Raw genomic sequence first — 11,882 nt, 5'->3', positions numbered from 1 at the left:
GGGGGTGGACCTCTGTGCCCCTGACCTCCCCATAAAGAGTAATAATGACCAGGTTTCTCATACACGATTTTACTTAGTCCTCACAGCAGCCTTGGGAATTATTGCTGTTACCCCATTTTACGGATTAAGAACGAAGGCTTGGGAAATGAAGTGTCTGGCCCAAGGTTACACAGCTAGTAAGTGGAGGATGTTTTCGAGACCCGGTTGGTCTGACCTCAGGTCAGTTGACTGCTTCAGTCTCACCGAGAAGGGGGCTCTCTTCCTGGAGTTCTGAGTGGAGCTCCACCCAGTCTGCCTGCCATGCCAAGGACCCTTCAGTGGCAAGGAGGATGCAGTCGAAACTCTGGGCGGCCCAGGCACTAGACTTCCCTGGAGGATGGGAGAGAGCCACCCTGACCCCTGTGCGTCTCCCAGAGCACCACAGAGAAGGCTGCCCGCAGTCAGCACCAGCCTCTGCATGTGCATGTGTGTCATAAAACTATTATGAAATATTTAGGACATAGAAAAAAGTATAAATAACATGACACACATAAAAATGGTTAAAATGGTGAATGTTATGCATTTATATTTTACCATAATTTTAAAGAGTACTTACATGAGAGGATTAAATGAAACGATACAAGATACTGGCATACGGCAAATGCTCAGTAAATGGTGGATATTACTAACATCATTGGCATAATCATCCTCCTCATCACACAGACTTTCAGGTTCAGAAAGGAAGCTCAGAGGTCACGTGACACAGCCTCTACCTGAAATGGGTTAAGCCTGCACTGTCCAGTATGGTGGCCACTAGCCAAGTGTGGCCACCCACTGAGCACGTGAAATGTGGGTTGTCCGAGTTGAGATGTGCCATGAGTGTAAAACACAAACTGGATTTTGAAGACCTCGTTTGGAAAAAGGAAAGTAAAATACCTCATTAATAACGTTTATATTGATTACATGTTGACACAATAATTGGAAATATTGGGTTAAATAGAAATATTATTAAAAATTTTTTTAAAGAGGAATATGAGGAATAGGCACGTGCCCGCCACTCTGCTTGAGAAAGAAAATATCAATTCAGCCGAGGCTCTCACGAATTCTCCAATCCTACTCCTCTGCCCATGCCCAGAGGCAGACTCTCTGGGGGATTCAGAGGTTAGCACCCCCATGCACGTGTTCGTATGTTTACTACAAGCGTATGCGTCTCTAACAGAATGCAGAACCTCGTGCATGTCTCTAAGCCTCATGTAAACGTCGGCTCCTGCACGTATTCTCCTGGCACTTTTTTTTCCACTCAACATTGTATTCTGGAGCTTTATCTTTGTCAATACATGTGGCTCTGGGTCTTATATTTTCACAACAGTGCTCAATGGTGTAAATAAGTCACAATGGGTTTTCTGCTGATGGAAAGTGAGGTTTCCTTCACTATCAAAAACACGACTGCCACGGACTTTCTTATGCACGTCTCCTCGTGCTTACCTGTGCAGGTAACTCCACCACCTAGGGGTGGGATTATTGCATAATAGGGGGATGTACACCTGCAATTTCACCAAATGCTGCCAAAACGTTCTCTGAGGCAGTCGTGCTATTTTTCATTGAGACATATTTGACACACAACCTTGTGTAAATTTAAGGTGCTCTACATGTTGACGTGATCCGTTTACCTATTGCAGCGTGATGGCTGTCGTAGCTTGGCTAACACCTCCCCACGTCACACAGCCATCATTTCTTTTTTGTGTTGAGAACATTGAAGAGGCAATTGTGCCGTTTTCCACGCCCACCAGCAGCGTATTCTCGCCAACATTTGCGGAGGCAGGGAGATGCAATTTGGGAGCGGTCCACGGGGCTTTTCAACTCTAGTGATAATGTTTATTCCTTAAACTAGGCGATATTCAAAAGAAGTATTCATTGTACTATTCTTTACCAAAAATGTCATGGAAAGTGTGTCACAACATTTTAATGAAAACAATTACCCGTCTTCAACAAAAGAACAAATCTGATTGTGTTGCTGCCCTGCCGAGCAGTCTTCCACGGCCGACCATGGCCCTCAGCTCAGCGTCAGGCTGCCGCCACCTGGCCTGAGAAGCCTCTGTGGTCTGACATCGGCCCAGAAACAGTCCCTGGAGGGCCCCAGCCTGTCGCAGGTCCTCCCCCGCTACATCGAATGCTTGCCCCTCGGCCACCCAGCCCACCTCACCTCACCCAGTGACTTTGCCAAAATAACCCCTTCTCATCCTTCAAGATTCAGCCCCGGCCCGCCTGCCTTGCAGTCCCTGTTTCACCTCCTGTACCCACACCCCCCTCCTCTCGCTCCGGGGGGCTACATTAGATGCGCCCTCCGTACACTGGGGTCCTCCGTCACAGCCTTCAGCACACTGCATGTCACTGCTGGGTCATCGTCTCTTCCCATTGGACCCTGAGGGCAAGGACCGCGCCATTCACCTCTGTGTTCCCAGTACCCAACCCAGTGCTGATGAACGAAGGAATGAACGAAGAAATGAATGAAGGCCAACCCCCCATTTCACAGAAGGTGAACTTGAAGTTAAAAGAAGGAAGGGGTTTGCTGGCTACAAACTCAGATCTGATTCTCAATCCAATGCTTTTTCTCTCCAGGTTGCAACTTGCATTATAACAGAAATTAATTTTAAGTATGACCAAGCCCAGAAGGCATAAATAAAAATATTGATAAATTTGGTTAAATTTAACTACATAGAAGTTTTTTAAGTTCTGCATGACAACAACAAAAAAATCCCCACAGTGCCAAATAAAATCCCAAACTAGACAAACATATTTGCTACATGTATCACAGACAACAAGCGAATTACCCTAATACACAAAACAAATGAATAAGCAGGAAGGCGAGAACTCAACAGAAAAATGGAGGAAGACTAGGAAATTTTTTCCACAGTGAAAGAAATAAAAATGGCTCTTGAACAAATGAAAAGACACTTAACTTCACTCATAATGAGAGAAATACAAGTTAAGACTACAAAAAGTTACCACTTTCCCTATCAGACTGGCAAAGACCAGAACGTTGGGTAATGTGCTGTGCTGGCAAAGGTTTGAGGAAAGAGGCCACGTCAGGCATGGCTAGTGGGAGCATCAACCGGTGTAACATCTGGGGAGGCACCTTGACAATATGTAACAAAACTGCACGTGCACACGTACTCTATGACCCAGCAGTTATACTTCTATGAATTTTTTAACAGATCAAGTCACACATGTGAAACACAAAGCATGTACAAGGATACTCATTGCAGCATTGTTTGAAAGTATCTAAATGTCCATCTTTGGGAATGGTTAAATAAATATCAAATTTTGAAGTCTCCATACAATGAAATACAACGCAGCCTTGAAAAAGGTGTGATTCCTCGGATATTGACATAAAACAACAAGATGGACTGAGTAAAAACAGACAGATTAAAAAACAGGGTGCAGCAGAGAATCTCCATCAGTTGGAAATACATACACTAATACATACTAAATACATAATAACATAAAATATATTTTAAAATATATATTAAACTACCTCTAGAAAAATATACAAGACAATGGGAGCAGAGCTCGTCTCCAGGGAAGGGAGCTGATGGCTGGGGAAAAACAGGGGACTCTTCTCACTGGATACTCTTTTGTATGTTTTGAATTCTACACCGCGTACATGGTGTGAAAAATAACGACATTTACATATTTTTGAAGACATTAACTCCTTCCAACCCCTTTTAGAAATTATAACACCTTTTCGTCTTGCTTCTCCTGATTCAGATATAGCCCGTCTTTGTATAGCAAGAAAGAAAACAAGTGAAAAGAAAAGAAATAGAAATAAACGCAAACATCTCACTGAGATTTCTTTTCTTCCCTCCATGATTTCAAGATAAGAGCAGAACGAGACCAGTAGCGGCCTGAGGCGAGCCGCGCCGTCCCGCCTTCCCGATCCAGGGAAGCTCTTCCTCCAGCTCCTCGCTCTCCTGCTGAGGACGGGAGGGACGCCCCTTCTGGTGGGACGCTCCAGGTTTGGGGGTGTGGTTCCACGGGGGGCAAATGGGCCAGAGCCCCATCTGGTGGCTGGTTTCCAAGTGGTGTCCAGCGGGTTCCAGGGAGGGGCTGAGAGCTTGCCCCCGAAGCCTGCGTAAACCAGCTCTGCACTGCCAAGGTTGGCACAGCCCGGGCTTCCATGTGGCAATCTTGGGAATTCTCAGTCCCAGAAAAATTCTGCTTAAAGAAAAATCACAAATCTATCAACCTGCTTGTTCTGTAGACAGGGAAATTGACGGTCAGGCAGAGAGTTCCAGGCAGGACCAGGAAGACACAGCTGGGAAGCGGCAGAGGGAGCCGCGGAGCCAGGATGGACGGGGGGAGGTGTGGTTCTGCCTTGGGGTGACTTGGAATCATAGGTGACCCAGAGCTGGCGGCCGTCCCACGACCCCCGGCAGCCCAGCCCCTCCAGGCACTGGCCATCAGTCGGCCAGCAGGAGAGTGGGCAAAGGAGGCAGAATGCGGCGGAGAACGTTCTCGGGGTTGGACAGCGCTGGGCTCAGACCCAGCCTTTGCCATTTAGCAAGTGCACAGCCTTTGGGCAACGTGGGGACGTCCCGCCCATCTCACATGTGGGGATCAAATGAGATGATGGGGTGCAAGCACTCGACAAATGGCAGCAATTGCTCTTCTCTTCAATTCAAAGGTGTAAGCTCAGCCAAAATCAAAGACTGCAAAGAGATCCCCTCCAACCGGCCCCCGTTGCCCAGGCCTCGGGCGTGTGACAGAGGACATGCGTGCAGGCGTGGGCAGCAGGCTTTGTTTCCTCTGGGTCGGCCACAGAGAGGGCCAAGCCACAACCTACAGGAAGTCCACGTCAGCCCAGCCCTGCTCTCAGCAACCCCCTCGCGCATCGTCCCAAGCGTGGTGGGGAGCGCCCCCCGGCCTGGAGTGACCCCAGCTCAGGGCCGCGCCTGAGCCTGCTGGCCCATTTCCCCTTGGCCTCTAGCAGGAGGGCCACCTGCTCAGGCAGCCACCAGGGAGGAGAGAGAAGCCAGGGAGCCAAGACAAACAGGCCCAGCAGCTTGGTCCACAGGCTTGTCCTGGGATGGCTCTGTGCTGGGCGGGGGGCGGGGGCGGAGGTGGAGAGCACAGCTGGTGGGAAGACATCCCACTGTCCTGGAGGGGCAGGATTGGAGGGGGCAGTGCTGAGGTGGGGCTCATCATGGAACTCTCTGGCCTCAGGAACCTCAGGGCCCATTGTGGGAGGGGCCATACCTCTCCACAGATAATACCTATTTCACAGGACAGTTACGTAACTTGAGTAAAATAATATCCCCACGATGCTTGGCACACAGGGAGCGCCTGGCCCAGAGTCCGAGGCCCTGATGAAGGTTAGTGGGGTCAGGCTGGGGTCCCGCAACCAACAAGGGTCCTACTGCATGCTCACTCATCACCTGCAGATCCTGGCTCCCTCCCATCTCCACAAGGCGGGGTGCATGGGCCCAGGGAGTCCCCCAGGGCTGCACACAGCCATGGGGCAATGAGAAGCCCAGGTGGGAGGGCGGGCCTCTTGAGTTGATCCCAGTTCTTCATTGACTCTGTGCTCTCTGGCAAGCTGCCTCCCCTCCCTGACCTCAGCTTCCCCATCTGTACATGAAGGAGTTAGACAAGATGAACTCTCAGAGCCACGTCCCCTCTGACACATTCTGTGCATCTTCACTGCCTTCAAAATACCTCCTGGGGCCGAATGTGACCTCAGCCTTAATCTCTCATTTCATCAATGCATAGGGACGACTTCATTTATAATGGGGGTTTCCAACCCACTTTTCCAGTTCATGAGTTTATAACATTTATAAAGCCCCTGCATCATGCCTTGTATGCTGCTGGGGATACAGGGCTGAACCTGGATGCAGGCTCTCAAGAAGCACGTGATCTAGGTCTCAGTTAGCAGTCCCTGTTGATGCTATTCACAAGCTCCAAAGCCTTCAGTGGCTCCCTAGTGCCTTCAGGATCAAGTCAAAATTCCACTCAAGACACTCTCTGCTTCATCTCCTCATTCTCCCCCTTTCCTGGTCTCTGTCTTTGCTCATGCTGTTCCTTCTACTGGTAACACCCTTCCTCATCTTTCATAGCCCCATCTTTCTAAGCTTGCTCAGCTGCACCCCAAGACACCAGAGCCCCACCCCCACCCTATACACAGGGCTGCAGGCATCAGCACCCCCTCTGAACACCCACATCAAGACATGGCCCAGAGCAGGCACTCAGCGAGGTGGCCCGAGGAAAGGGGACAGACAGACGCCACTGGGCCTCATTCCCCTGGAGTCTTTGGTTCAGGCTCCTGAGCACGACCCTGGGGTGGCCCCTCCCCAGGGCACAGGGAGGAGGAATCAGACGGCTTCAGAGATGGACGGGGCAAAGGAAAATCTGAATATCACCACAGGGTGCAACTTTCCTCGCAGGGGTCCAAAGCCAGTTTCCATGGAAACCAAGGCAGAATCCTAGGGATGAAGAAACAAACACGGCAAGCTCAGGTTTCCTTCCACAGAGAGGACAGCGACCTGGCCAGAGGCAGCAAAGAACAGGAACCCTTCCGGCTCCTCCTCTCAGCCACAGGCTCCAGGACATCCGGCCCCTCTCCTCCCCAGTCAGCCTCAGTTTCCCCTTCTGTGCAATGGGCTAGCCCAGCCCTTCCATCTGTGGGGTCCTAAAGCAGTGCCCTGGGCTAGCCTGGGCTTCAGACCCTTGCCTCCCTAGGGAAATGTATCTGGCTTTGCAAAGCTCCGTCTCACAGATGATCATCTGGGACCTGAGCCCAGTGCTCGCGCTTGTTAGCATTTAAGGCCCGAAGCGGCTGAGGAGCATTCCTCTGGCTCCAGGTCAACAAGGGCTGCGGAGAAGCCAGACCCAGGCCTGACCGGAGGCTGAGGACACCCCAGGATCGTGCGAGGCAGCGGCCCCTGGTGGCCACATAGAGAATGGCGCCTCCACCCAAGGAAGGCTTCCCGGGCTGCGACTGCCAGGGACACTGTCTGTGCCTAGAGAAAGTGGGAGAGCGGGGATGCCAACAACAGAATCAGAGGCAGAGGTCTGGAAGGCACCTGAGAGCAGGTCTGAGGTCACACAGTGAGCGGTGGCCCAGATGCTGACCTCCCATCCTCTGCCCTGGTCCTACACAGGCTGCCTGGGAAAGCAAAAGGTGCCCCCGCCTCCCTCACCTCCACCTGTGGCTGTGCAGACCCACGGACCACTTCAGCCAGCTTAACCCGGGACTCAGCTGCCTCCTCCAAGCTGGTCGGCGTCTCCCCACCGGGGGCAGTGCTCAGGCGGTCCACATGATCCCATGTTGCTGAGGCCTGGGGCTGAAGCCAGCAGGCTAAAGGTGATTGGTAAAGTGGGGTGACTGCCCTGGGGACCCCAGCAGGGGCCCTCTGCCTGGATTTCCCTGCACCCAGACCCTGGGGAGAGAGGAGGTCCCCAACACCTCCCTCCTCCTTGCTGCTTCTCCGGCCATCTGCCTGGGAGGGGACATCCCTGCATCTTCTCAGGACTGTTCTTTCCCTGCCCTTTGGATACCCCTCCAGGGAGCTGGCCCCTGTGGACTCTGGGTGTATGGAAATCAGACCTCCTGGCCTGTGGCTTCCCTTCCTCTCACCTCCCTGGAGAGACAGGAAGCTGGGAGTTGAGCAAGCCACAGAATGCGCAGAGAGTACAGCTCACCGTCTGGGGAAGGAGGTTCCTCCACCGCACACCCACCGAAAGGCCATCTGGGCTCTGCTTACACATCTCTATTTGGGAGCTAACCCCCCGCCCCCCAGCAACCCTGACCACTGCTGGGCAAGTCTAGTCTTCAGAGCTCTTTCTCCTGCTGAGCTGAGGCAGTCGCCCTATGGCTCCCACCGGCCTGGCTGGGCCTAACTCTGACCTCTCTGGGACCACACACAAGTCAGCCTCGACCTCCCCATCCCGGCCCCTCAGATGCTGCACAGGGTAGTGGAAAGGCCTGGCCGGGGAGACAGATTCTGCCACGATCTTGAGCAGGCCCTTCTCCTCTCTGAGCCTCAGGCTCCTCACATGGGAGGCTTGGACCAGACGATTTCCAAAGGCCCCTGCCAGGTCCAAGTGTCTCCAGTTCTGCATCCTCCTCGTCTCCCGTCTGTTTTCCAGTTTCTCGAACTACCCTTAACTGCCAGTTCCTTCCGTCCACAGCCTTTAGGCCTGGAAGGAATGACTCCGACAGGGACCAGGACAAACCCAGCCCTCCTAACAGATTTCCTCGTCCTTGGACAGCACGACCTGGCCGGAGGCAGGGGGTGCTGTGCCCAGGAAAGTGTCACAGCCCTGCCTGTGAGGAAACATCACCCCACCCAGGCTGGCGTCCCCAGGGGCCCTGCTCCACCGCCTCCCTTCCCGGGGAAAATGGACACAACAGAATTCATGCTGCATGGGACCCGTCTGCACACAGCAAAGATGCAAGAGGTTCTTAGAAAAACCTGCCGCCAGTGCATTTCTTAGAAAAAGGACTGTTCCCCTGCCAGGGGAAAAATCCTGGCTCAACTTAGAAGGGGGACCTGGGCTCGCCAACAATCAAAGACTTCATTTTTCTGAATCACAGAAGAGCATTTTCTACATGTAAACTTAGAACGCCTCCGTCCCTTTTCCGGTTTTCATATATAGCATAGGAATTTCCCAGCTCAATGAAGTTACTGTGTGGGCGCTCCTCCCTCTTTTTCCCTCTCTCGCTCTCAGACCTCTGGCCTAAACTGAGGAAAGGATGGTTTTGAAGGGGCCTGGAGGTGGGCAGAGACTGGCACAGCGTGGCAGCTGGAAGGAGCTGGGCCCAGCCGAGACCCCCAGCAGAAAGGAGACATCCTCACCCACCCAGGAGCCTCTCCGGTCTCCAAAGCCTCTCTCACCTGTTCCCTCCACCAGGAAGGAAGCAAGGCAGGGGTGCCTCGCTCATTCCGCAGGGGAATCAAGCCCCAGGGAGGGGAAGTCACTTACTGGAGGCCCCAGTGCAGGAGCCAGCATGGAAGACCCGTTGCTGGGCTCTGGCCATGACAGCCCACTGCCTTCCGAGCTTCGCCTGTGGCTCTCCCAGGCACACCCCTGTGTGTCCCCACAGCCCCCATCCATTCCTCCACCCGTACCCTCACCTCTCTGCGTTCTGGTGGTTAGTTCCCTTCCTCCCTTGACATGAGTAGACACGGGCTCCTGGGTGTGGACCATGTGGACTCATCTCTTGGTCCCCAGCCCCAGCACAGAGCCCAGCAAGGGTGGCCTACGAAGGAAATGAACAAGATGCAATCCCATCGGCAGCTAAGATTTACTGTGGGCTTGCTGCGTGACAGGCACTGTTCAACCAGCTTTCTTTCCATGAACTGTTTCATCTTCACACTTGATTCTCGGTGAGGCAGATAATATTACTGCGCCCACTTTACAGGTTAGAAAACTGAGGCTTGGAGAAGTTAATTACCGCCCCAAGGCCATGAGGATAAGTGACTAGAGTCAGGACTGAAACCTGAGTAGGTGGTATAGCACGGTGGGAAGGGTCCAGCCCAGCCAGACTTCAGAGTCAGCAGGGAGCTGGAAAAGGCAGAGGTGCACCCTCCTGGGCCCCACGGACTCAGTCTTCCAGCCTGCCGCCCTCTCCCAGTTGGCAGCCACAGGTGAGGGTTAGGCCCCTGGGCTTTGGTATCAGAGTTGCACTTGAGCCCTGGGTCTCCACTAACATGTGTGAGCTTGGGCAGGCCACATGGCTCCTCTGAGCTGCAGACCTACTCTGTAGCACAGGGCAGCACAAGAGACTGGCTCCCAGAGTCAGTGTGAAAGTGGACAACACAGTGAGGACTCAGCGTGCGTCTTAGCCAACTTGCCTGGGCCAACTCGGGACCAGGGACTCACACCCCATGGGTTCCCCTCACAGCCCCCTCCAACTGTTAGCCATTAACGAATTAATAATATAGTTGGATAAGTTGGCCCAGCAACTGAGGAACGGAGGAGTTTCGTCTGGAGAATGTGGTACGACTCCCTCAGGCTGTGACCCGGGTCTGCTCACCACCACCCCCTACACGCTCACTCAGTCACACACTCACACACACAGACACACCCACACGCCCCTCGGGCTGGGCAGAGCAAGAGCCACATGCGAGCCTTGGGAAGCCGCAGTAAGGGCCTTCAGACCCCTCCTCAGCCCTTCCCCAAACCTCTGTTCCGGGACCCTCGGCCCATCGCCGCCCAGGGACCACGTGCAGCCGGCGGCCCGGAGAAGGCCGGCAGGTGGGGCAGGCGCAAGCGGCTGCGGGCATCTGGGAAGAGTCTTGCAGTCAACTCCTCTCGCTTTATGGACCTGCCTTCTCCATTTGGGGAACAAAGGCTCTCTGAATCCTGAGGATGACCTCAACTGCAATGAGTCACCACTGCCAGCAGGCAGCTGGGGAGCACTCAGCCCGGGCTCTGCGAGGAAGACTCACGGAAAACGGGCGTGGAGGAGAAGGGGCCTGTCGGGGGCACGTGAGGGGCACCGGGTGGGAACACGTGGGGACCTGCTGGAAGCGGGCGCCCTCCAGCCCACAGCTCCTGAAGACCGCCGGGCTCAGCACAGACCCAGGGCTGGAAGGGTCAGAGCAGACAGGGGGACCAGACGCTTCCCAACTGCAGGGGATGGGGCCAGGGATGGGGCGGGGGACGGAGGGAGGGGCAGAGAAGGCCTGCTGTCAACCCATAACATACATGTACACTCACACTCACACTCACACTCACTTACCCTCGCCTATTCACAACACACACCCTGATACAGACATTCATACACTCACACACCTTCACCCACACTCACCCATACACACTCGCACATTCACACACAGTCACAGACACACGCACCGCCTCACACACTCACATTCACGGATTCTCTCTCACACGGTCACACATGCTCACCCACCCTCACACACACGCGCACACCAAAGCAACTCAGCCTCAATTTGTTTACTATGTTGGGTTCCGGTTACAGCCTCATTTGAAGAAAAGCTTCTGCAGCTGAAATCCAGCCAACCAACAAAAACCCCGCCTGCAGGCCTCGCTCGTGGGCGCCGCCGGAGCTGGGGGGTGGCGGGGGGTCTCCACGCAGGGCCCCGGGGAGCCACGCGGCCCGCTCTCCTCGCCGCCTCTCCGCAGGCCTGGAGAGCTCTCCCGCAGCTCCCCACACGGGTCCCCTGCTGGCGGCCCACTTTCCCTACGTTCCCCCTTGTCCGCAGAGCCTTTTTCTCAGAGCATCAGCTTGGGGTCCTGTCTTCACAAAGCGTTGAACCCGATGACCTCGCTCTCTCGGAAGCAATACTAGAAATGGCTGATCAATAAATACGAGCACTGACCTGCACAGCTGACACCGGCGATTGCCACAGGGCCCGGCACAGGTTGGGGCCCCACACTGGTCTCACGAGTGTGCGTGAACGCAAACGGCGGCTCAGGCAGACGGAGCCCTGACTGTGTCCTGGCACCAAGCGTTTCATGTGCACAGCGGTGGCTCCCAACCCTGGCTGCACAGCGGAATCAGGGGGGAGATTTGGTAAAATCCTGACGCCCGGGCCCCCTCCCAGAGAGGGGGATCCGGTCGGTCCAGCTGTGGCCTGCGCATGGCAGTTTGCACACGCTCCCTAAGGGATGCCAAGTCACAGCCCCTGAGTCCTTCACAACTCTTATTGTTCCCAATCTACAGATGAGGGAACAGAGGCACAGAGAGGCTAAACACCTTGCCCAAGGGCACACAGCCATCAGGCCCCAGAACTGGCGATGTTAAACTCTCATCTGTCCGAGGATAGAAGTTGAGCCTCCGTCTGCTCCTTTCCAGGAATGCCACTTCAGTCCAAGGCTGACCCCCTCCAGGGAGCACACCCTGACTGTTCCAGCCCTCAGTGGCCTTGGGCCTGTCT

The 11,882-nt window shown here is 54.1% G+C and overlaps 1 protein-coding gene across 3 annotated transcripts in view; it reads right to left on the bottom strand.

The window, feature by feature from the left end:
- COL15A1 (collagen type XV alpha 1 chain) overlaps positions 1–11,882 on the bottom strand; it is a 102,188-nt gene that overhangs the window by 69,205 nt on the left and 21,101 nt on the right. The window contains exons 1-2 of one of the 3 annotated variants that reach the window (XM_070595947.1): positions 10,164–10,280; positions 9,114–9,238 (exon numbers count right to left, since the gene is read on the bottom strand). The exons of 1 other annotated variant lie outside the window; for it this stretch is intronic. In XM_070595947.1, the coding sequence (XP_070452048.1) occupies positions 9,114–9,186 (73 nt within the window). In that variant the 5' untranslated portion in view covers positions 9,187–9,238; positions 10,164–10,280. Of the gene's footprint in view, positions 1–9,113; positions 9,239–10,163; positions 10,281–11,882 lie in introns of those variants that run through there. One more of the 3 variants, XM_070595946.1, reaches the window with a different exon arrangement.

Source organism: Equus przewalskii, chromosome 26 (genome assembly GCF_037783145.1).
Source record: "Equus przewalskii isolate Varuska chromosome 26, EquPr2, whole genome shotgun sequence".
Classification (NCBI taxonomy): Eukaryota; Metazoa; Chordata; class Mammalia; order Perissodactyla; family Equidae; genus Equus; species Equus przewalskii.
The sequence above is the reverse complement of the archived record's forward strand: the minus strand, read 5'-3'. Positions and strand labels throughout refer to the sequence as shown.